Source organism: Suillus bovinus, assembly GCF_016758785.1.
Source record: "Suillus bovinus strain UH-Sbo-P2 chromosome Unknown EDB93scaffold_4, whole genome shotgun sequence".
NCBI lineage: Eukaryota > Fungi > Basidiomycota > Agaricomycetes > Boletales > Suillaceae > Suillus > Suillus bovinus.
The window spans coordinates 421708-446415 of record NW_024542060.1 but is presented as its reverse complement, the minus strand read 5'-3'; the positions used below and the strand labels follow the sequence as shown (position 1 = coordinate 446415).

Genomic DNA, 24708 nt, shown 5'->3' with positions numbered 1-24708 from the left:
TTACCATCAACGGTTATGCTCTCAAATGAAAAAGCGTCTTTTGTCAGCCATATCGTCTTTCAAGGAATTATTAACTGGCAGGAAGAAGCTGCACATCGAGGTTGGGCTGGTTACGGGATCACTTCATATACCATCCTCCGACCACCTGGCCTCCGGGCATGTCATTCCCTCAACATCATCACATCTTGAAGTGACAGTAGTATCTCTACCTGATCCTTCCATTGCTACTGAGGGTGTGGGTGGCCCTCCTGAAGGTGAAGGTCCTCAAAATGATGTAGAGGACATGTCCCTGGCACAGTGCCGAACGAGGCGTCAGAACCGCCAGCCTACAAGAATCACCAGGCGAGCCTGGTTGCAATTTACCTCGAGTGGTGGCTGCCCTCATGTTTTGGTCTGATGCCACACAACTCACTTTGTTTGGAAATGCCAAGTTGTGGCCTATCTACATGTACTTCGGCAATGAGTCTAAGTATCGCCATTGCAAACCATCACTCAACTTGAGCAACCATGTCGCTTACTTTGAAACGGTACACCTTCCTGCATTGTTCAATATGGTGCATACTTAAATGTCATATTATCAGCTCCACGATTCATTCAAAGCCTTTACAGATGGGAAAGGCTTGAACAGCGAGTGTGCAACACATTGCCACAGGGAGTTCTTTCATGAGCAATGGAGGATTCTGCTGGACAATGAGTTCCTTGAAGCTTACAAACACAGGCATTGTAGTGTGTTGCTGTGACAGCATCAAACACAGATTTTATCCGAGGATTTTCACTTACTCTGCAGACTATCCAGAAAAGTCCGTATACTCAATTTGTACCTTGAATAGTATTGACTCTAATTTTACTAGAGTACTCATAGCTATGGTTCGAAACTTAGGAGGGTGTCCATGTCCCCGCTGCCTTATACCAAAGAATCATATTCATAATATGGGCATGCCTCTAGATAGAAAACAATGCCAAACCATCTTTCACAGTGATGAGAGAAGGAGAATGATGGTGAATGATGCTCACTCGCTGATTTACGAGCAAAACTTCGCGGTCGGCAGTGCAGTGGTGGAACACATTTTGAAGCCACAGTCGTGGGTACCTACCTCAGTAAGACTTCCAGTTCGTTTGCCAACCATAGCTTACTATGTCTTAGAATGCATTCTCAGACCGCCTGGGGCATATGGGTTTCAGTATATTTCATGCTCTTGTGGTGGATTTGTTACATGAATTTGAGATTGGCATGTAAAAGATGTTGTTTATTCACTTGTTACGGATCATTATGGCGCAGGACCCGGGTCTTATTCATCAATTGGACCAGAGGTATGATGTATGATAACATGTTACTTGTCTGATCCAGCTGACTCCTCTGTCATCAGATACAGGCAAACTCCGATGTTTGGACCAGCCACCATTCGAAAGTTTTCAGCCAATTCTTCCGAGATGAAACATTTGGCGGCTCAAAACTTTGAAGATCTCCTCCAGGTATGATCTTGCTGCCATTCAACTTAGATAGGCTGACACAATGCACAGTGCTCCATCCCTGTCTTTGACTGCCTTCTTCCTGAGCCACATAATCAGGCTGTTCTTGAGTTGCTCTTCACCATGGCTCATTGGCATGGGCTAGCCAAGCTTTGAATGCATTCTGATTTGACGCTTGAAATTATGGACAACGTGACATCAGCACTCGGTCAACAGTTTCGTCAATTCAAGGCAACAGTTTGCAATGCTTACAGGACCCACGAACTTGGCAAGGAGGTCAGGGCTCATGCCTGACGCCATGCAAAGAAGGTGGTGAACCAGAAGGCAGGGTATAAATGTACACAATCTACTCATGTTGTAGAGCAAGCAGAGGTGGATGCCTCGGAGAATTTGAAGCGCAGCAAAGTGTTCAATATTCAAATGTACAAATTTCACACGTTGGGAGACTATGTGTCTACCATTCGTCGGTATGGCACATCTGATTTGTACAGCACTGAACCGGTCCGTCCTATATAATCTTCCGCTATGAACTGCCCTGACTTGAGTTTTCCAGGGCGAACTTGAACACTGTTCCCCAAAAGCCAGATATTGTCACACCAATCATAAATCTTTTGTTCAACAGCTGACTCGGATGGAGCACTGTCAGGCTCGCATTTGTCGAATTGGTGACACTAATTTTTGTTACGACTTGGATAGTATCTGTTGGCGACGCTCAAACAGAGCAGTGTGTCGTCAACGGTCGAGGACGTCCTTGGGCTAGCCCAAGGTTAGGGGTCGTACTTGGCGGGTCTTCGGCAAGTACAATTTGACGCCTATGTCCAAATCAGGTAGCTTATGTCACGCGGGTGCGAGACAATAAGCTATATCGGCCTAGGCTTACGACACCCGAAGGTTAATCGTAAGGATCGTCGTTAATTAGAAGGACAGAAGTCTGACTAGTTAACAGGGGCTTTGCTCGTCGACGAAGTCGATGAGTAAAGGTCGAGACTATAGGCTTATCCGCGATGAGCAGATAAGAAGATAGAATATAGACTGCTGGGGAGGCAGAAAGGGTCACTCTGATGAGAGTAGGAGGTCAAGAACCAAGTAGATTCAAGTTAAGGAATATGGTACATGGTAGCGAGTTTATATAGAGGACAGGAGACGTATTAGTGGGTGATAACTCGTACTACCGGGAGAGGCAATCAGTAAAGGGTATAACTATAACAGGAAGGCATGTTCGGTCGAGGTAGAATGTGCTAGATAAGAAAGTGAGTCAGAGATCAAAATAAGAAGTGAAACGCGCAGGGGCACGATCGTGCAGCTGCGGATCTAAGTATAAGTCGCATGTGCAACTGCGCACCGAGTCAGAGATCAAGAAAGGAAGCAGGGCAAAGGGGATGCGTCATGCATCATATCATAGGTTACCGTCCAGACGGTAAAGGCAGGGGGACTGTCCACAGGATCAGTCAGGTGGTGAAACGGAGCATGGGTATGCTTCATCAGCGAAAGGGTCCGGCCAGATGTACTGGCTTTGCTGAAGCGACAGGTAGAGGGCGAAAGGAAATGCGAGGATGACGAGGATGACAAGGGTAAGGTCGGGGTAAGGGTATGACGCGAGGGCTGATACGAGGAGTATTAGGAGAAAAATGGTAGGGGCCCAAGCGTCTAGATGTTCTTGTAACAATTTTAATCGCCCCCATGTTGAAATTCCTGAGGTAGCAAGAAGCCCTCAGGCTCATCATCATATTGGCCTGACACAGAATTATCCTATACATATAGGATCGTACTTGATCAGCCACCCAGGTGATCCAGCCATGAAAGTTGGTCATATACTGCTTTATCAAAAGCCCTCTAACACGCTCTTGCAGAACTTCCTTCCGAAACTGAAGGAACACCTCTTATGTTGAATCATTACCCCCTCAGGAGTAGGAGACAAACAGGATATCAATACAATTATTCTCAAGGATGATCGCATATATCAGCATAACATTGCTAGGTTCAACTATACAACCTACGATGTCTGAAGAGCCCAGGACGTTATCAATCCAAGGACTTCACATTGCAACATTATGGTGCTCTGCTCCGACAACGATATGGGGTGCCATGGTCACAGGTACAACTACGGTAAGGTACTTGGCGTATACCACATCAATGTCATATTCATTGGACATGGTATGGTTGACTACACTCCGATATGAATGGAGTTCCTGTGGATCCACTGGTACGAGCCCATGGATGAAGTCTCCACCTGGGCGACTTCAACCCTGGATCAAGTGAACTTCCTGCCCCTGAACCATGAGCACTCATTCGGCTTTCTTGATTCCACAGATGTCCTTCGGGGTTGTCACGTCATTCCTCGTTTTGCCAGAGGCAAGAGACATGCTGATGGATTGGGTGTGTCAGCATGTGCGGGAGACAAAGATGACTGGTGCGAATACTATGTCAATCGGTAAGTTAGTCGTAATGCAACGTGGATCAGCAATATTGATTTCGAGTTTATCATATTAGGTTCATTGACTGCGATATGCTTATGCGCTTTCACTTCAGGCTTGGCATCGGACATGTATATTCTCACTATCGCACCATGCAGGTTGAGCTTCAATGAGAAGACATTAGCTTACAGGCATCGTTTAACTGTGATGTGGAAGACCTCACAGACGACGTAGAAGTAGATGAAGATGAAGGTGACGATGAAAGTGATGATACTGATGATGGGTTAGACATTGAGCAGCCATTCAGTTCTAACAAATCATTACCAGATCAATTCAATGAGATGTATGATGGCGAAGTAGATCTAGACTACGAAAACTAGATCATACCTTAATTTTTTACTGCAAATGTAGCTCAAATATTCCGTGACCGTCAAAACCATTAAATCTATTGGGACCGCTTTCGTGGTCGACTATTCAAGCCATAACTGAGTAGTTTTCATGTAATACGTCAACTACATGGTGATGGCGCATGGATGCAGCCAAATGCGGTCAGCCACAGTCAAAGTATGTAACTGTATTCAAATGAGTATTTTTTCGTCCATTCTCAATGTCTTCATCTGCAGATATCATGGAATCTCAACCTCATGAATGCTATCTCTTCAGCAACCTTTTGCCTAGCATGATGCCTATCTCTGTGCGTTTTTTTTTGACCTTGCTATTTCAATGTCACTATCTCACTCCTCCAGGGCCTCATCAGCCTAGATGCAGGGTTCGATTTCGTCAGTTATGTTTCCATCAGCGAACAAAAAACAATGTTGTTCCCTCTATATGTAAGTTTTTTTTTCTTCTGAGAGTTGCAGGAATGTCTCACTATACACCAGTGTTTATCCACGTCCCTTGGCACCGTAGGTGGCTCATTCTTCAGGCGTCATACACTGACTGTCTCTATAGCTTAGACACCAGATCTCCTTGATTGGCTATATTGCGACACCGATCATGCACAATGGGATGGAAATAGTGCACCATTCCGTGTACAAACATGGGTCTGTGCCCATATACACCCAGGTACCGTGTTGCACTTAGACTGCGCTTGCTTTCCCACTGACCAGTCTTGTAGCATGCTGAGCCATCTGGGAAGTTGGATTTGGCTCCCCAGGCCTACATGATAACTGACCACCTTCTTTATATCAAATATGACTGGGTAAGCCCATCATACAATCTTGAAGTTATCTCACATGACAAAATCCTAGCCCACTCCGGGCATTCAAAAAACAACAGCCCTTCTTGCTGAGTATCCTCAGGGACATGGCCGTATTGACATTGTTGTCACTTTATCCCAGCTCTTTCAGCCCTTTTGAACCTCTATAGTTGCCCTGGAGTTCAACGACTACTATCACTTACTACATCTCCATGACGGTCCATTGTTTCGTGAGTCACACTCATGTCATGAATAATAACAGCCAGTCACACCTGCCGAATTCACAGTCCGTTTGGCAGACATTAAGAAGTTCGTGAGCAACTGATTAGGGATGCTACTAGTAAGTCTGTGAGCTACAGTACATACAGAGAATTAGTATATAGAACCATTAAATTAAAAAATTTTAATGCTGTGTAAAATGATGCTGAGGGCTTGGGAATGTAGTGTGTTGATGTAGGTATTGATACATACTAGCACTAGGTGGATTGTCAAGTCTGTGACTTGAATGTGGGGTTGAGCGCATGGTTGACTCGAATTTGAAGCTGCTGGCGCTGTAACTACTACTGACGGCACTCGCTCATTTGCCGCCAAGAAGTCCCACAAATCTTGGCTGACTGGCGCACTCAGGATTTTCTGCAAGATAATCTCTAATTTGTCCTGTCAGTTCCATCATTGTCCCATCTCTGGGTAGCGAAAGAGCGCCGGCAATAGTGATGAGGTCATCTCTGGATTGCAGCTGCAACGAAATGCGCTGTTAAATTTAATGTCCAACATCGGCAGCCACAGCAGGTGACACCAATCTGTGATTTTTGCTGCTGTCACGCTAAAAACATGATCTCCACCATTTCTCAACGGATTTATTTCGTTTCACTTGGAATACGCTAGTATAGTGTGTAGAGTATACTCAGTGAAGTAGCTAAGTAATGACTTTGAAATTGAGTGCTGTAGACAAAAATCACGAAATAGTGGACCGTCACGGTGTCTTAATAACCGAGGGTCTTATATAAAGTTGTGTAAATGTAATGACACCACAATTACACTTTGGATAAGACTGCTTGCCAGTCCTCGATTAACACGGTCTACGACTTTTCCTATTTCGTGGTAGATAATGTGTGAGTTCTTGGGAGGCTCGCTAAACTAATCTTTTTATTAAGATCAACCTAGCCGGAGCTTTACTTTTCTTTATTGAAACTCAAATCTCTTGTCTAGGAATAAGCTTCTAGACACGTAATTCAGTTTCTGGAATGTATTTGCCTAGGAAATCTCCTTCTAGGCTCTGGACTTGGATACTGGAACTAGTGAGACGTGGTCTCAAATATACGAAATATGACCAAGATCGCTTGGTCTATGGACACCTGACTGTGAGACAATGGTCTCAAATATACAATATATGTTCAAGATCGCTTGAACAAAGGGGACTATAACTTGACCAAGATCGCTTGGTCTATGGGAGAACTAGTGAGATGTGGTCTCAACAATATGATAGATGACTAAGATCGCTTAGTCAAAGGGCACAGAGCAATGAGACAAAGGGGTCTCAAAGACAATATATATGACCAAGAACACTTGGTCTATAGCACTAAATAAGTTTCTAAGGTAAGAAACTTATAATCTCAAGGAAATTCTTTTCCCTGCACTTGTCTCACTTCAAAGGGACTAACTTTGCAAGTGAAATATCTGATAGGCAGATTGCTACAAATGGGAGATCATATTTTTTTTGGGGGGAGAATGGGCTCTCCTTATATACATTTTGTGTGGGAAAGTAACCTAGGTTCACAAACAATAAAAAATAAGGAGGACCAATCAAAATATTGGGTCAAACCCAATAAAAGAATAAAATACAAGTGAAAGATGGAGCTATGACATCATTGTGGAGCAGAACATTCTGGAATGTGGAGTAATGACATCATAATGACATCAAGAGTGACATCATTGTGGAGCAAAAGATTCCAGAACCTTCCATGAGTGAGTCAGAGTGAGTCATTGTGGAGCAGAATATTCTAGAAGGAAATGACATCATGAATGATGTCGTTGTAGAGTAGAATAATCTAGAGCTTGATGACATAATATCTTTCAACAGAATACCTGCAGGAGTATCTGTGGAGTCTTATGACATCATAATGACATCATACCTTATGGGTACAATTTTATGAAGTGTCAGGTGAGTCAAAGCATCCTAATGAAAAAGTAAAGTAAAGAAACACTAGAGAAAAGTAGGTAGCAAAAATAAGACAGTTGGCAGGAATTGAAACACAGTCAAAAAAATAATGCAGTTGGCAGGAATTGAAACACGGTCTTTTTTGGATAGGTTTTTTATTGGCTTTGTACTTTTCTCTATGGTTTTCTCTAGCCAAAGTGAATAAGCCAAAGGCAAGGCTATACCTTAACCTTCATTTCCCTTCTCACATCAACTAGGTCTAAATGTGATTCCCATCTCACATTAGACTTTTTCCGTCAAAACGTATTCAGATCATGAAACTTGGGGAAAACTGGAAATATGGACCATGGTTTGAAACCAAGGTATGGGTTGACTAGTCTGAGGACTAAGCTAGCAGACTTTATCTTTTGAGGGTCACCTAGTATTCATGTCCATGCATGATTCCCACATCATGCAGGACAACGGAGGTGTAGTAAGTGATAGTATGAGCCGTTTGAGTCACATCCCATCATGTCGGAGCCAGAGCCTCCCGTGTTTGATGAACTACCCTTGGGTCAAACTCTGAATGTCACTGAGGTACTGGTGGATTCCGGTGTTCCTTCCGTGAACATGACTGGCTGCACGATGAATCTTGATGACGATGTCACGCAGCCTGAAGCGCAAGCAGACAGTACAGATACTCTAAGCACCATTCAAGACCAGTATCCCCAGTGGAAAGCGGTCCTCGTTCACTTGCAGCTCAAGATGAGATCTGATGTTGCCCTCGGGATACCCATTAATCCATTCTTACTCACACAAGCCAATTACTCCGAGGAAAGGAAAGAGTTTGTCAGTGAGCTCTTCCAACGGAGCCTCACTGTGGTTGGGATAGATTACGCATCTCTGGATCACGGTCAGGAGCTCATTCATATAATATTCTCTGGACATCCTGACTCTTTTTAGTTATATCATCCGATGGGCATACCCATATCATAGAAGACGCTATATTGGGGATGGTACATTTTCTTCATTGATTCCATCTACTTGTCTCACCTAGAATAGGTCGGTAAATGGTTGTCTGCGCTTCTGTCCCTCATGAAACGGGCAGCTACCATCACAATCGCAGATGGCGGACTGATGAACAATTTTACCCTTCAAAACACATGCCCCTTCGCTCTGCAGAGTGACATGTGTTCCATGTGTGTACAACTGATGAACATGTTTATGTCTCCCTACTCGACCTGTTTCCTGATTGCTGTTAGTTTTCTTCGTTAACTTTGAATGTTAATGTCTTATTTGCCACGCAGACTAATGATCTTGGGCAGTTCCTTCGCATGGGCATTGCAAAATCACTCGTTCACTATCTGGTATACCGGCCCACTAAATCAGCCAATGTGAGCAGGATTATGGCTGATATCAACCACCCTATCTTCAGGCACGCCTCACATCTACCCCCGGCGACATTAGTGTTTGTAGGGGCCTGTGTAAGTTGCTTTTATGTTATGTGCTTATTTTCTTTAAGTGTTCCATTTTGTCAGCATTACAGCACTCTCCTCTCCTATCTGATAGATACGGTCAAGACAGGGGGAGTCAGCACTAACCTATCACAATTTCCTTCTGTTAGCAAGGTATATGACAAACTTCTCAGGACAGCAATGGACCTGTTCACACAGCAAGGTGACCCAGAACTCCCGATTCTCCACATTTACCTTGCAGGGTTTTGCAACTTGAAGTGAGTTAACATGCAGTTCATTTCTGTGCTGCTGATAAACGGGAATGCAACATCCAGGAAAACTGACATCATCAAGATTGCCCGCCGTAAATAAGCCGATCTGAAGTAGAAGTCGCTTTCTATATATTGTTTACATCGGTCGGGTTTGAATGTATCTGGCGCTGTGTTGTGTTACAAATATTCTTGCGATATTTGAGGCTTAAGATGCTGTCGTGGTGAGCAAAGCACCCCAAGTTTGATTTTGGCAGCTGCGATCCACAGGTATGGTTCATGTGAATGGCCAAGTACATCTACGACCCTTTAGTAAATAACAATACTCAAGCCTACCGACCGCGGACTTGGATGATTTTCTCACAACGACTTGTGTGTTGTCCAATAAACTTCATCACCTAAATTCAAGGTGAGTAGATTCTCTTAATCACTTAGTCATATACTGTGTTTTTTTATAGACCGCTGTCATACAGCCACCGCTGCCAGAACCGCCGTCGCACAGCCACGGCCTCTATACTCGCTTGTAAGCCCTCAACGATCACATGTGAGCCTCTTCTTACCCCCCTCCTACTTCAATATGTTAAATATATGTTTGGCTTTGCTCCCTACATCTAACACTCCTTCAACAAGAAACTTGCTTGGTGAGCACACCGAGAATGCCCTGAAATCTTGGCTCCAGAAACAGGGGCGTGACATTGTCAGTGCACTCCCATGTTTTCATAATTATTTTATCATAACATAAAGTCCAGCTTCCAGAATCCCTCCTGATCACAGCATCCGTATTGTTTGGATGGGTCGACCCCCTTGATCTTATCGCCGTCCTTCATATAAGCCTCAAAATGGCCACAGTGGAGAGACAGCTCCAGCAAGAAGAGTACACTGACATCACATTCCTTGTGCAAGGAGGGTGTTGCTTGATGGAGGAGAGGAGGTATCAAGCTCAAATGGAGCTTTCGTTATTCAGTAAAGCTATTGAGAATGTGTATGAAGAGCTGAACACCCAATATCACCCATGTAAGGCATGCTCTCATGAGATGATTGTTGACACTGATTTTTCCCCTAGCTACATGGCAAAGGACAATGCTGAGAGAGAACCCTGTCGTGCATGTATGAATGCCTCTCTCAGTCCATGGTGATGACTTCTCAGTCAATTTTGTTCCCTCTCAACCATCAAAAGCTACTCGAGAGAAATGTGAGGCATGGCTTTCCATGTCATGGCAGTTTCAAGCTGGTTTCCCGCGAACTCAAGAAATTCCTCAGTTTCACCAACACATATCAAAGGTCAGTATTACTTTGCTGTGGTGGACTTGGCGTTCTTACAATGTGCAGCCCAACAATTCATTTCTTCCCTTGCCTTGCTTGATAAAACCTTGGGTTAGTAGTGTCACATATGGTGACTATATCACCGCATCTTGTGCAGTCACGAAGCCCATCCGCCTCGACAACCCCAACGGCTTCAAAACAAAGGGGGACAAACTGCTGGATGTGCTCAAGTCAGATTTTCACATTCTGCAGCTGATGAAACGACGAGCACAGTCCGAAGTAGACATGTTCTCTGAAGCCATTGCATGCACTGCTGGGATTGGGTGTACTAATGATGGTGGGTTTGCAGTATTTGCTTTTGTTATCTCACTGACGTGACTGTAGGCACATGCACATCTTCTGGAAGTGCAATGACTTATGAATCACGCCTACCTAGCAACTTTTCTGATAATCAGTCTGATGATTGGTTTGACGATTGGTTCAATGGCTCTATATCTTCCAATGCTTCCGTGCTCATGTGACACCATTGTTGTAGCTGTATCCTTCCTTGAAGGACATGCATAGCTGTTGTAATGATATTCCATATTATGCTGTTTGCACGTTTGACTTAATCTTTATTTATGTTGTGTTGTCCCTATCATTATCACTTTGGTTACCAATTTTTATCTGCTTAGTGTCCGTATTCCAGGCAGTTAAGCTAAGGTGTGTGTAGGTAGATGTTTTACACCAAACCTAACCCAAGGCGAACCGCTCAGACAAAACCTTCCAGCAAGTTCAAGTTCAGGGTATACCTCCGAGCATCTCAATTACATCCTTTATCCAGGATGCATGGTGTAGACCCTGCCATCAGCACCACCCATCAAATAAGGGCGCGGAAGACCGAACTTGGACTTTGAATGATGCCTTTCGTGGGATGTACTGGATTGGAGGTATATTCCAGGTACAAGTGTTCCTCTCATTTATTGCTGTCATAATCAATAATCAATGTACAACACCACTTGTCAGGTCTTTGGTGATACTGCACAACTCATGGGTCCTATCGTCCTTGGGTAAATAGCAACCTCTGTGTTTAGTTGTGGTAGCCTCTGACGCCTGTCCTCCCCCAGTAGCAAATCATTCTCTGCGCAGGAGTGTTCCGCTGCAATCATTGGAGGAACACCTGGCCCTAATGTCGGTTGTGGGATTGCCATGGCCTTTGGGCTCTTTGGGCTCACTGTGATGACCAGCATCTGCACCCACCAGGTTTGTAAAACTTTATAAATTACACTTGGCTCACCTAATGTTGCTAAGTTCTTTTGATATTCGATGGCAACAGGGGTCCTGGCCAGAGCCACTGCTGATAACATGTATTTACAGGCGTGGAGTGAACCTGACGGTCAAAGTGTGCGTTAAAATCAACCACGCCATGCTTGTTAATCACATTTCTATCTTTTGACTGAGGTTTGTTGTACACTGTAAAGAGTTCAATTTATTCTAACTTGGAAACTAGCCCGGGCCCTCTGCACTCACTGGTTTCTCACTAATTACCCTCATGATTCCGATTCAACAACACTGCAGTGCCGTATTCACTCAGTATCAATTAAATAGACTGATCAACGAGTCAAATTTCTGCTAGAGGTACTCAGTACGTAACCTTGGAGCTGCTAGGACACGCAATGATGCTAAAGAGTACACAGGAGCTATATGGATTGTCAAATACTTCACATATGAAGTTCCTTTCTTTCCAAGTAAGCACAATGTCAAGGAATATCAACAATGTATTCACGAAAGTTGCTTAGGAATCTTCTACCTTTGAAAAAAGGAACTGCATGGTATTCGAAGGATTCTTCATGTAACTTTGGGGAAGTAAGTCTAAATGGATATAGCATAGCAATGCCTCCTAATTCAATTCACACAACTTGGCCCTCGCAGCCTCGACGCCAGTCCTCGCTGCCACACTAGCTTTTGTCACATACACCCTGACAGCATACAACCTCAATGTTGCTGTCATAATGTTGGAAAGTCCTTATTCCAAGATGCTATTGTGGGTGCCCTGCGAAATCGTGGTGTTACCATCATTCTGGTCATGCATGCGATCCATTTCTTCTCTCAAGTAGATTACATCTATACCCTGAACAATGGCATTATCATGGAGAGTGGGACTTATGAGGATCTTGTCTCTCGCAGTGATGATTTTGCACGTTTTGACCTAGAGTTCGGTGGCCATGCCTCAGAGGGGGAAGATGAAACCCAGGAAGAGGATGTCATTCCGCAGACACGCATTACCATTGAGGATGTGAAGTTGAAGTCAAAAAGAGCCAAGAAGCAGGCTACTGGCAATGGTAAACTTGAAGGTCGCTTGATTGTCAAAGAGAAGCGGTCGACAGGCTCTGCACAGAAAGGTGTGATCAAGTTTGTCTGAGATGTTTCCCTTGATTGAAACAGTTTTGAAGTGTACTGGACCTACCTTGTTGCGGGCCGTGGTTCAATAACAGGTCCCTTACTTCTTCTTCTCATCATGCTTGCGATGCAGGGGTGCCTGATCTTGAACTCATACATGCTAGTTTGGTGGGAGACCAAGTCAGTATCTTTTTATTGACTTTTTTATTTCTCTTCTAAATCCTGGCGCAGAAAATTCAACCAACCAAACTCGTTCTATCAGACGCTGTACGGCTGCCTAGGGGCTGGTCAAGTGATCTTCACATTCTTGCTGTAAGTCAGTTCCTATCGCAGATGGTGGCATGCTCACTCAACATCACTTGCTACAGTGGTGCTAGAATGGATTTCATGTCCTATTATGTGTCTCAAAGCCTGCACCACAAGTCTGTACGCAACATCATTCATGCATCCATGTCCTTTTTCAACACTACAGTAAGTGATCGTGTATGAAAGCATCAAAATCAATACTTATTGTGTACCTATAGCTTATGGGCCGAATCCTGAGTATTTTTGGAAAAGATATTGACAGTCAGTATCTCAATGATGTACGCTATGCTATGCCTGCTGAAACCTTTCACTCAGGTATTGACAATCAACTGCCATGTGAGTCATCTATCACTGCATAGTGAAACATTGCTGATCCATCGTCAAGAATCATTGACATTGGATATGTTAGCTGCATGCTTCGTTTTATGGAAACTGACTGGAAATCCAGTTATCATTACGCTGTCCAGCGTGATGGGTTCTATCATCATCATTTCTGTCCTTGAACCGTACTTTGGTCAGTATATAGTTATCATCTACCGTCTGAATCATATGACTCATGCTTGTCTAGTTATTGCTATGTTTTTCATTGTTCTCAGTTACAGCTACTTTACTGCCTTTTATCGAGCTGGTGCTCGCCAAGTCAAACATCTGGGTTTGTTCTTGTATTTTTGATCTAGAAAGCCTCCATTGAAATTGGTCATCAGACTCAATGCTTCGCTCTCTTCTGTATGCCCACTTTTCAGAGACCTTGACAGGACTTCCCAAGCTGCTTGGTGCCACCTCATTTCAGCACCACTTCGAAACAGTCATTGATGGCATCGGGAGCAAGCAAGCTCCCACCAATTACTACGACCTTGACAGTACTATTGAGAGCGAGAGAGCGAATCTCAGCGTTGGGGAAAGATCCCTGCTCAGTCTGGCCCACGCATTGGTGAAAGACTACAGAGTCATTGTGCTTGATGAAGCCACATTAGTCATGTGCTCTTACAAGCTGGACGTGTTACTAACGAACTCAAAATTATTCCTAGATGTCTCGATTCCATGCTTCTACCTCCCGCCGTGCACAATCCTCACAATACTTTGTTATTTATCATCCTCTCCCATTGTCTCCTTGCCTATCGCCTCCTCACCTATCACCCCCTCGCCTTCCACATCTTCCCCCTCCCTCATCCTCACACTAGATCGCGCACATCGAGTTAATAAAAATTAAACTATGGACTATTAGTAGTACACACCATACATATCGAAAACTAAACACCACCTGCTGATATGTTTGTACTTGCTTGCCCCTCTGCTTCAAGTTTGGGATTCGAGAAAGACACTAAGATGAAACAGTGAGTAACACCAACACAAAACACTAAGTCACTTACAGCATTCAGCTGACCCATAGCTCTCAGGTATGTTATTGATTTTGGTATAAGTTAAAGTACGAAGGAAAGAGCTGATATTCTTAAATAGTATATATTCATTCCCTGAAACGCTTGTCTTCACGCAAGTTCCACACGGCACCTTCAGCAATGACTTGGTTTTGGCACAAGGTCTTTGACGAGGAAGTTGGCAGGGTAAAAGGTCATTTTGGACCCATTAACACGTCAGTTCCCCCAGTTTTATTTTTTCAATGATTTTTATTTGATTACTACCAGTGTGGCCCTCTCTCCACCTTGTGACTAGAGTGAGAGCTCGCGACTCGCCTACTCTGCTTGTCTGCTTGGTTTTTTCTCGTGTTCTCTCATTCTCTCGGATTTCGACTCAGTCTCTCATCCCTTATGTCTACAGTATCAGCGTTAATCATTTTGCCTCTCGACTTTAATACAATTTGGCTCGTTTGTGCACACATTCTACCAAGGAAGTCGCTTTGTTTGGTTTGATTGCCTTTCGCCGCACTCACATTCTGAGTTTTCTCCGTTTTTGAAAATTTCGGCCTTGACAAGTATTCATTTTACAATGTTCCATTTCACACTCACATTCCTGCTCACATCACACCAGCACCAGCACCTTCACATCCGGCCGTAATCGCTGCACCTCCCGCATCAGCCACAGCGGACAGTGTACCTCTTGTGTGCACACCTCAGCCACAACCACCACCAAGACCAGCACCCACCACGCCCACCCACTTCCAGCAAGCCCCAGTGCCAAGTGCACATGCCCGTTACATGCCAACAAGTGCTGATGCGACTCAGACGTGTGTGGATGATGAATGGGAGCAAGGGGAAGGATAATGGAGCAGTTGGGAAGAGGATGTGGATGAATGGACAGAAGGCAGGAAGAAAAGGGGAAGTTGGAAGCAGGAAACAGTTTGCAGGACACGGTAAGCCCACAGACACGCGCCAGCACGCACCTACCAGTGACAGCAAACCCAGCACGACTCTTTGCACATGTTCCAACCAGCAGGAAGTACCCAGTACCATGGGTGCGCCATTCACTGCACGCCACTTCACCAGCACTTATTCTTGCACACCCATCATTTGCACCACCATCGCCATCACTTGCACCTCGCATAGCTTGGACTATGCAGCCCATGCTGCCACCATCAACTGCAGCCCTCACTTCGCCATTCGCAACCGCTACAGCAACCGCGTCCATCTCAATGTGCCCCACACCATCAGCGTGTGTTTGCATGCCACCAGCAACGCCCATACCACTCACACCCCCCGTCCATCACCAGCACACGCCATCTCCGAGCATTCAACCCAACGATATGCTGGCAAGTGCCAACAATGAAGTGATGTGATCGCGTGGACTCCATGAATTGTGGGACAGCGAGAGGACTGGAGAGAAGTTGGGAGGACAAGGAGGATGGAAAGAGCAGAAGGGAGAGAGAAGGAGAAGGATTAGAGCACCTTGTGACTTGTCATCCCAGTCTGTGAGTGTATTGGTCCTCCTTTGAGCTCGAGCCATGCTGATTGAAGTTGTTGCCCACTGTTCGTAGCCTGTGAGTTGTGTTGATCCTCCTTCGAGTTCGAGCCATGCTGATTGTTGCCCACTGTTTGCACTTGGTGAGTGTAGGATCGTTTTTTCATATTTTTAGAATTGCTAGTTCAATATTTATATGTACTATTACCCGCGGGGAAACCCTGCATGGGTGCGGGTAAGGGTGCGAGCTCGTCGTACCCTAAAAAAACCCATACCCTTTATGTGGGTGTGGGTGCAGGTGAGGTTTCTGACACCCCAAGGTTTACCTAGATGGATATTAATACATACCGATAGCAGAGGTACTTTGTATCATTGCCATTGTGTTGTCCTGTGATTTGTTCTATCCTATGTGCACCACTTTGAACAATATAATCAGATTTCCTGCATTTTTTGAATTTTTGTAGACTTTGATAAATTCTCGCCCATCCGCAAAGGGACTTGGAGTATTTTAGAGTATTTTAACAATTTGAGACAATTTTTGTATATTAAAAGGCAAGTCAAAATGAGATACCCCTGTCATAGCTATACATTCTCTAGTATATTTGTTGCATACTTTCAAAATGCATATCAAGATTACATGACCCCGACACAGTCATATATTCTTTTGTATACTTGCTTGATACTTGTAAAAGGCACATCAAAATGAGATGCCCCTGTCATAGCTATACATTCTCTCATATATTTGTTGCATACTTGCAAGAGATGTATCAAGATTATATATCCTTGGCATAATCATATATTTTTTCATACACATGTTGAGCAAAGATAATAATGTATAATTCTAAAGCTAGATGTATCATAATGGGTTTCATTTGTCAGCTCTACCTGGTCATATCAATTCCAGGTTGATTTCCTGATGCAGTCAAGACTGTAAATTGATACTTGCACATGTTCTCCTCAGACTCCCTTTGATATTTGGATCGATTGCTACGCGATCAGTCCTATCCGATGTTATTCTCTGTAATACAGTAGACTGTTTTTGTGCAGCGGGTTTGGGTATTTCCTCGTTATATTTCTCTATCTTGAGAAGGATCATTGATAGAGATGTATGTAAACTCGGGGCTATTGAATATGCGTGGATCCGAAAGGCTGGAGATTATCCACAACTATAACTGAGAATTTTCCACAAGTTCACGCCCTCTTGTGAGCAACATTAATACTCGGGCTCGAAGGGCAGTAAGGAAAGACAGGCTCACTTTGCTACACGTAACAAAATCCCCTTTATGAGGGGAATTCTTACAGCAACCTACGCAGGAACACGGGTAGGTTATTACAATTTTCCCGGCTGCGCACTCAAACCCGTAATCGTTCCCGTTGTTGTAGCCTTTGAGGGGGCCGCTTGCGCAGGTGATTGCACCTGTGGATAACCGTAAGTACGCAGGCGGCTGCATGTAGGCCGCAAAAGTACCTACCATCGGCCTCGGAGCAGTCTCTACCAAGGGGTGTCACTGTATCTGAATTAGATGCGATAGCTATGCCAGCCATCGCTGCGGCAGATATGACAATAGTGGTGAGCGAAGTGAATTTCATGGTTGATAGTGTTTTCTGGGTCGCATAGGTTGGCTTTTATACGCGATCAGAGTGAGATAACAAACGCTTTCACGCGCTTTCACGCACTTGCATCGCCGGATTTTCGGGAATGAAACGGGTGCCAGCTCATGCCCTGTTGCTTCTAGTTCATTCGATTGGTGCGGACATAGGGAAGGGCTCGGTGAAATTCAATCAATAACAATGACTTGGTCACAATTTCATCGCTTGTTAAAATGCGCCTGTTCTTGTATTCTTCAGGATGCGACGCCACGGCGGGCGTACAGACTATGTGCAAAGCTATTGCTAGGTGTTTCTCAGAACTGTCGTTGCTCATCGATTATTCGAATCCAATCATCCTAATTTCTGCCGGGATTCTGTCGATCTAAGATTTCGATTTCTGTTTTTAGTCCCTCCTCCCTCAGAAACAAAAGGCAGTGAACTTTGTCTGACCTGCGTGACTTATAGATAGCTTCTTGCGGTAGGCTAAATAATCCAGATTGCCACACACCACAGCGCTAAAATAATTATCATTCAATGAGCCTATACTATCATGGTGTAGGATGATCTATGCCGCGGACTGCTACGTAGTCAATCCGGAAGATCCACTACATCTGTCACAATGGATGATTGAACGATTCAATTTCTGGAGAATAAGCCGGGTTGCTAGAAGACGACAACAGAGCTGCTCTGGCTGCAGCTGTCCTTGTTGGCATTGAGCTAGCTATATGATATCTTTGCCGTCCGCAGATAGGAGCCTTTCAAATCCATGCAAAGGTATCTCGTGGCAGGTCCCATTCTCCACCCAGAACGATCGAACATTACGACAATGAGGTTTGACATCAACTTCCCTCAATCGGTTTGGATACATTGAGTATAGATCAGGTTTACACCACGGATCTTGTAAACCTTTGGGAGACAGTATGAGTGGGTCGTACAAATCAAAGTACAAGTATATGACAGAGCGTGCTCCGAGTCGGGCAAACAACATTGCGAAGTGAATGCAACGGTACCTTTTGGACGTCGACGAGCACCGATTCACCAACTGGAACGTTCTGAGCACAGCTTGCACAAGGGCTGCGTCTCAAAGACTTCAGGATCATCTGCTGTTGCCATTCGGATATAATGATCTTTTTATCAGCGAATGATAGCAAGACCGGAAAAGGACCATCCTGCAGGGTCGTCGCTAGTGAATAGCAGTTGAAGTGGTGTTTCAATAAATACTTGCAAATCGACCCCAAGACCAATATGATCACAATACTCCTTCCAAACATTTACAGCCCGCGAGACTCGACACGGCCACGGAAGATGGAACTGCGAGATATGGCCAAGGTTCATGAGTGGCTCGCCGCGGCTGAAGCCAGACTGTAGCTTCAGCTGGTCCCTAAGCCTTGCTTCTGCGAAGGAGGATGTCACAAAAATAGCGACCGTAGCTGTGATATATGAGCAGATACTAGTTTAGAGTCAAACGATGAACGACTTACGAACCGAGCTTGGTGGATTGTAGTTCTTTCTGCGCTCATTGAGAAAATTAGCGATGTCCGCCTTAAGACCGAGCGTCTCGACGACTTACGCTCGATGTCGAGCTTTTACTTCTTCATAAGCGCTCTTGTGCCAATCGCCTACGATACCGAGGTAAGTGGAGCATGTCAAGCAAGCGGTCAATCCTGTGCATGTTGGCCAGCGAGACGAGAAGGTTTATCGAGATAAACTTGACTTTGTTGCCTACGGCCTCGAGCTGCTTGGCAACTTGAAGCGCGACAACACCACGATAACTGGCGCTGCCTAAATCCTCCTGACTCCTGCGGTATAACAAGACATCATCTCGGTCGTGGAGGTGAAGGACGGGTGGCTGGACTCGAAACCACGAGCATGGATCGAAGTGTGTATAATGGACAAGTACTGCTTTTGGAAGCATGTGGCAAGATTGAGGAAAATGAAAATTTCCCAAGTAGGGTGAATGAAGCGTGCTGTTCCAAGTCAGGCGGATGATAGAGTTGTATTCGTTACTTTGAAGAACAAGGAGTTGGTGGTTGCTTGATGATTTGGATGGTGACAAGTCAGGCAGGGCAAATGCGCCTCCTCATGCTTTATAACGTATGAGTAGATGGCTTTTATTGGGAAGATAGATAGATATTTACATCAATAGAAGTACCGCTGAGGCAGAATAAGTTGTCACTCACCGATAACTCTCTCCGCCAGGTAAAAATCCGCAAGTGTCTTTCCTCACCTTTCTAACAAGCTCTTCAACACAGGCGACTTATTTCGCCAGCTCGCCGCCTTGTTTAAAGTGAGGCTCGGAAGTTGGGAGACGTGCCCAGGTGTAGCGCTATATAATACCACTCATACTTTGAAATGTCATTTACAATGTTGAGATGAGTAAATGGATCGTCGTTTGCATTCATCTGCATCATGGTTGAGTACATTGAGTATGGCATTGTTGGTGCTTGTTTATGTGTTTACATGCGGAACTCGACCAGTTACCAGTCAAGACTGTAAATTGATACTTGCACATGTTCTCCTCAGACTCCCTTTGATATTTGGATCGATTGCTACGCGATCAGTCCTATCCGATGTTATTCTCTGCAGTACAATAGACTGTTTTTGTGCAGCGGGTTTGGGCATTTCTGTAGGAAGTACGCTCAGCGTTGGTGAACAACAACTATATTAATATGTTCAAAGTACCTGTAGGAAGTATGCTAGAGTATATTAAATGAGTACAAGAACTGTGTGCAAGAAAGACAAAAATACGTACCTCAGTGTTGGTGAACAACAACTGAGGTACACAGACAATGAGGACACAAGATACTTATGCGAATGACGATGGAGCTTGAATATGATACGAAGTAGTAGCCATGCGGTGCGAAGTAACAGCCATATGGTACGAAGTGGTGAGGTTGCACCCTCGACTCTATCACAATGTTAATCAGTCCAAAAGTAGAGAAACAATGACCAAGAACAAATGCCCTTCAACTCTCTGATCTCCAACACACCCCCTCGTTTCTCTAATCTCCAACACACCCCCTCAACCTGCCACGAGGGACAGACCCAAATGGTGAGCCACAAATGCGGGACGCGGGAGGACTTTAGTAAAAATGTTGGTGCTGTTGTGGTGGGTAGAAACCCAGATAGGTAAGAAGATGCCAGCATCAATGTGCTGTCTGATGAAGTGATAGCGCAAGTCAATGTGCTTCATTCTGGAGTGATTAGTGGCCTCTGCAGATAGTGTGATGGCACCCGTGTTGTTTGCATAGAGCTTGAGAGGAAGAGTGAAGGCGATCTTCAGGCATTCACAGAAAGATTTGATCCAGAGTCCATCCTGGATTGCCCCCGTCAATGCCATGTACTCCGATTCTATGGAAGACAATGCCTGGGTGGTCTGTTTCTTTGCTGCATGCGAGATAGGGCCACCATGATAGTACCAAACATATCCTGTAATGGAGATGCGATCCTCGGGAGACGTTGCCCAATCAGCATCGCTGAACCCATGGATGGTGCTGTCCACGTTCTTCCCTCCATAGTGGACCCGATAGGATAGTGTCCTGGAAAGATAGCGAAGGATGCGCTTTGCAGCGGCATAATAATGAAGCTCCAGGTTGGAATTATGTTGGGCAAGCTTCATGACGGCAAGGGCAATGTCAGGACGTGTGTACATTGCAAGGTAAAGCAATTCTCCGATGAGCTTACGGTACTCTGACTGAAGATTGTCGATCTGAGGATGAATGTCCGTGTCTCATCCAAAAGGGAACATGGGGTCCATTGGCAGTGATACCGGATTGCATTGACAAAGACCATGCTCTTCGAGGAGATAAATTATATAGTCTTGTTGATGCATCCACAGCTCTCGTGTAGCACGCGAGCGAACATACTGAACACCCAGGTGCTTGACAACTGGCCCTAAGTCTGCAATGCCAAAGTGTTCCGCAATGCGACCCTTAACCCAATCGAGGAACTTCCTATTGTTGCAGCCTGCGAGGCCATTGTCGACGTGCCACGCGATGATGCAGATGATGTGCACCCCCTCGCTATTGACATGATCATATACGAAGACAGCATAGTCGGCTTTGCAACGGAGGAATGCTAAATGTGTGAGAACGGCATGCAAGAGCTCATACCAATCGTATGCAGCTTGCTTTAATCCGTACAGTGAAGACAAGAGGTGGCATACAAGGTTTGCTCCGCGTTCAAAGCCAGGTGGTTGCCGCATGTACACGTCTTCGTGTAGCTTGCCCCACAGGAATGCGCATTTGGCATCAAAGCTGTCGATCTCCCAGTCATGAGCCGTTGCGTGTGCAGAAAGAAGTAGGATGGAAGATGGCCTTGCAATGGGTGCAAATGTTTTGCCGAAGTCGACACCCGGCACCTGCAAGAATCCCTGCGCCACCAGGCACACTTTGTGAATGGGCCCACCTTTCTCGTCCTCTTTAAACTCCAAAACCCATCTGCATCCTATCGCCCTACATTCCTCTGGAAGCTCCTTTAGCTCGTAAACCCCCATCTCTGACATCAAGTTAATTTCCTTGCGCATGGCATTGAGCCAGTCATCTCGATCTGAACGCTGCATAGCTTCATTGAAAGTGGAGGGTGGAATTCTCATGTTGTAGTCTGCGGTGAGTGGATTGCGTCGTGTATCACTATGAATGGAGACACAAGCAAACTCAGTGGCAATGAGATTGGCAAGCACACAGGGATAGCTGACCTTGTCCTCGTCTGGAACAATGATGTCAGTGTCTGTGTTGGCGATGACATCTTGGAGAGAGGGCTCGGAAGGGTTAGGCGCAACATTCACCCCTTCAAGGGGCACTCCCTGAACACAAGCCTGATGTAGCTCATGCTGACAAGCCAACCAGTCACGGTCAGAGGCCAGTTTCTCTTGGAAGATCTGTCCACGTGCAGTGGGCAAGTGTGCATGCTCAGAACAATGCGTGGTGGAGGGTATTGGTGCAGGGGTGCTTATGTTAAGTGAGGAGGTTGCGGGTGCAGTGGTGGGGGTCAATGTCGTGTCTTCTTCATCAGAATCATCGCTGTCTGATGGGAAAGGTCTGCCAGAGAATGTTTCATCAAAAATGACATCACGAGAGTTGAAGAAAGTCCCCGTTGCCTTATCCCTACAGCGCCAAGCATGACCACTTGGAGCATAACCCATAAAGTAAGCCTCGCGTGATTTAGGACCTAACTTTTCCTGGAGCTCACTGGGAATGTGAGCAAAGCAGCGTGCACCAAAAACACAAATGTGAGAGAGATCGGGTTTAGTGTTGTGCAGCATTTCATAGGGTGTTTTCCCGGCAGGTAGAGCACAAGATTCAGTGTGGTTGAATAAGTATGCTGCAGTCAGGGCTGCTTCTCCCCATAGGTTGCGTGGGAGGCGTGCATGGTTCAGCATGGCGTACATCCACCCTTCAATCGTACAAATGACATGTTCAGCTCTCCCATTTTGTTGATGTGAGTATGGTGCGGAGAGTTGGTGCTCGATCCCGGCTGCTTGTAGTTCATCACTGAGGAATTCCCCACCATTGTCCGAACGGAAAGTAACAATGCGCAAACCAGAGCGAGTTTCCCACCTTGCATGAATGTTCCTCCATGCATCCAAGGCTTGATCCTTGGTGGCCAGGAGCTGAAGATCCAGGATTCCAGTGTGATCGTCGAGAAAAATGATGAAGTAGCACTTATGGTGAGGAGTGACGACTGTAATGGGACCGCACACGTCTGAGTGAATCAACTCAAGAAAGCAAGAGGCAGGAGGGGGAGGGGATGTAGGATGGGGCTGACGTGGGTGTTTCCCTATAATGCATGACTCGCAGCGTGACATGGCTTCGTTAGTGTCTAAGGAGAAGCTGTGAGCAGTGTGAGCAAGGCAGCGGATGGACTCTCCTCCAGCATGACCCATATGAGCATGCCAGAGATCGTATGTCAGTGGGATATGTGCAAAGGCAGACACCTCTGATGGTTCAGTGACCAGAGGTACTGACTCTTGAGGAGGGATAAACAAGAGATCCACATAGAAAAGGTGCCCTGACATGGGCACCTGCCCCAAGCAATCCTCCTTTATATACGAGCTCGCAATGAGGAGGCTCACCCCAAAAATTGCACTCCCATCCTTTAGCTAGCATCCAGCCGACGGAGAGAAGATTCAGCATCGCCCCGGGTGCATGAAGGCAGTTTGAAAATCGCACACAATGTCAGATACCGCCAATTTTGAGCCACACAATGCAATCACCACAACCAGAAGTATGAAGTGACCCGTGGTTCGCCGTTTTGACGATAACGGGGTCCTGAGTGGAATATGTCCAAAACATGCTGCAGTTGCTGACGAGGGTGCTGGTAGTGCCAGAGTCCAGGATGGTGGACAATGCATGGGCATGAGCTGAGACATTGTCGAGGTGCTCGATGCTTGTGCATGAAAGATCACGTGTGTGTGTGGCCAGCGCTGTGGTGGCTGTAGCGACAGGTGGTGAGTCTGATAACAAGCATGGAGGGAGTATGAGAAGTCCCTGATGCAACCGCTGCAGTCTCCTTCTTCCTCTTTTGCCAAGGCGTCTGTCCTGCCATCCCCCCGCCTTCCCGGAAACAATGTTCCTTGTCGTGATCACCACATCCACACCCGGTTGTCAGGCAGAAGATGCCATTGGGATTATTCTTGTGTTTCCTCAGACCAGTGATGGAGTTGACATTGGACACAGAGGGAGTGGACGCAGAATTGGCATATTCGGATACAGGACCAGGTGTACTGGTTGGGTGAGTGTTAACCATACATGAGGCCTCTGCTGTGATCCATGCTGTGCAACTCTCAAAGGTCAGTCCATTTGTTTGGAATGAAGCAGAAATGGAAAGTCCACTGCTAAGTGTGGAACTGACGATGGTAGCGAAAAAATTGTCATGCATACATTGTTCGAGCTGCATGCAAAAGAGCTGCCAGGTAGGGGATGTGGGTAGCCCAAAAAGAAGATTAAACACGGCTTCCTCGTCAGAATAAGTAGCACCCATGCCAATGAGACGGTCACGGCAACTAATATGCTGACCGACATAGTTACTTGCATCATGTGCGTCCTTCATGCGAAGTGTCTGAATCTTCCTGCAAATGACGAACTGGGAGCTGATGTCATTACGATGGAAGTGATCTTTAAGGATTTTCCATGCTTTGTGCGCTGTGATTGACGTGTTACGGGGGATAAGAAGGTGAATACTTGGTGCAAGTTTGCAGAGGATAATGGTTTTGGCCTTGGAGTCGTTGATAAGCCAGGATCGTATAGCCGCCTTCTCATCATCAGTGGGAGTTGCTGGATTGGCCGCTACGGGCAAGACTGAAGCCGCTCCGAGAATGTCACCTGGTCCAGCGTTTTCGGTGACATGACACCAAAGATCGTCGTTCATTAAGACA

The 24708-nt window shown here is 45.5% G+C and overlaps 8 protein-coding genes across 8 annotated transcripts; 5 read left to right on the top strand and 3 right to left on the bottom strand.

Moving 5' to 3' along the window:
• Positions 1-3683: 3683 nt before the first annotated feature.
• EDB93DRAFT_1245873 (uncharacterized protein) lies at positions 3684-4264 on the top strand (the record flags this gene model as incomplete). Its single annotated transcript, XM_041452369.1, has 3 exons — positions 3684-3901; positions 3961-4015; positions 4076-4264. The coding sequence occupies 3 exons, from the start codon at positions 3684-3686 to the stop codon at positions 4262-4264; spliced, it is 462 nt and encodes a 153-aa protein (XP_041312377.1).
• A 227-nt stretch (positions 4265-4491) lies between these two features.
• Positions 4492-5407, top strand: EDB93DRAFT_1100293 (uncharacterized protein; the record flags this gene model as incomplete). Its single annotated transcript, XM_041446987.1, has 7 exons — positions 4492-4578; positions 4631-4714; positions 4766-4789; positions 4836-4949; positions 5002-5085; positions 5253-5312; positions 5345-5407. The coding sequence occupies 7 exons, from the start codon at positions 4492-4494 to the stop codon at positions 5405-5407; spliced, it is 516 nt and encodes a 171-aa protein (XP_041312376.1).
• A 2343-nt stretch (positions 5408-7750) lies between these two features.
• Positions 7751-9045, top strand: EDB93DRAFT_1245871 (uncharacterized protein; the record flags this gene model as incomplete). Its single annotated transcript, XM_041452368.1, has 7 exons — positions 7751-8132; positions 8183-8235; positions 8282-8476; positions 8527-8613; positions 8655-8687; positions 8758-8951; positions 9009-9045. 7 exons carry the CDS (start codon positions 7751-7753, stop codon positions 9043-9045), a joined length of 981 nt encoding a protein of 326 aa, XP_041312375.1.
• Positions 9046-9519: 474 nt separating this feature from the next.
• Positions 9520-10726, top strand: EDB93DRAFT_1245870 (uncharacterized protein; the record flags this gene model as incomplete). Its single annotated transcript, XM_041452367.1, has 5 exons — positions 9520-9639; positions 9692-10049; positions 10090-10223; positions 10272-10542; positions 10590-10726. 5 exons carry the CDS (start codon positions 9520-9522, stop codon positions 10724-10726), a joined length of 1020 nt encoding a protein of 339 aa, XP_041312374.1.
• A 1469-nt stretch (positions 10727-12195) lies between these two features.
• EDB93DRAFT_1076443 (ABC transporter type 1, transmembrane domain-containing protein) lies at positions 12196-14100 on the top strand (the record flags this gene model as incomplete). Its single annotated transcript, XM_041445238.1, has 9 exons — positions 12196-12586; positions 12638-12764; positions 12816-12896; positions 12953-13055; positions 13109-13151; positions 13206-13226; positions 13339-13404; positions 13459-13542; positions 13595-14100. Coding segments are annotated over 9 exons (1422 nt in total), but the record flags the coding sequence as incomplete, so codon positions are not given.
• Positions 14101-14619: 519 nt separating this feature from the next.
• Positions 14620-15910, bottom strand: EDB93DRAFT_1100291 (uncharacterized protein; the record flags this gene model as incomplete). Its single annotated transcript, XM_041446986.1, has 7 exons — positions 14620-14660; positions 14779-14812; positions 14855-14885; positions 14958-15056; positions 15229-15454; positions 15537-15591; positions 15731-15910. The coding sequence occupies 7 exons, from the start codon at positions 15908-15910 to the stop codon at positions 14620-14622; spliced, it is 666 nt and encodes a 221-aa protein (XP_041312372.1).
• Positions 15911-16680: 770 nt separating this feature from the next.
• On the bottom strand, positions 16681-17496 carry EDB93DRAFT_557473 (uncharacterized protein). Its single transcript, XM_041456715.1, has 4 exons — positions 17421-17496; positions 17216-17366; positions 17000-17160; positions 16681-16941 (listed from the first exon to the last, which is right to left on the bottom strand). Exons 1-4 carry the CDS (start codon positions 17424-17426, stop codon positions 16900-16902), a joined length of 360 nt encoding a protein of 119 aa, XP_041312371.1. The 5' UTR covers positions 17427-17496; the 3' UTR covers positions 16681-16899.
• A 971-nt stretch (positions 17497-18467) lies between these two features.
• Positions 18468-19248, bottom strand: EDB93DRAFT_1245867 (uncharacterized protein; the record flags this gene model as incomplete). The annotated part of the gene is made up of 3 exons (XM_041452366.1): positions 18468-18763; positions 18815-18898; positions 18957-19248. The coding sequence occupies 3 exons, from the start codon at positions 19246-19248 to the stop codon at positions 18468-18470; spliced, it is 672 nt and encodes a 223-aa protein (XP_041312370.1).
• Between the last annotated feature and the right edge of the window lie 5460 nt (positions 19249-24708).

Excerpts from the sequence above, each read along its gene's own strand:
- EDB93DRAFT_557473 (XM_041456715.1), bottom strand. Across the intron at positions 17,161-17,215 it reads AGACTGCTCCGAGGCCGATG|GTGCAATCACCTGCGCAAGC; the intron begins GTAGGTACTTTT and ends GGTTATCCACAG. Across the intron at positions 16,942-16,999 it reads ATTTTGTTACGTGTAGCAAA|GGCGTGAACTTGTGGAAAAT; the intron begins GTGAGCCTGTCT and ends TGCTCACAAGAG.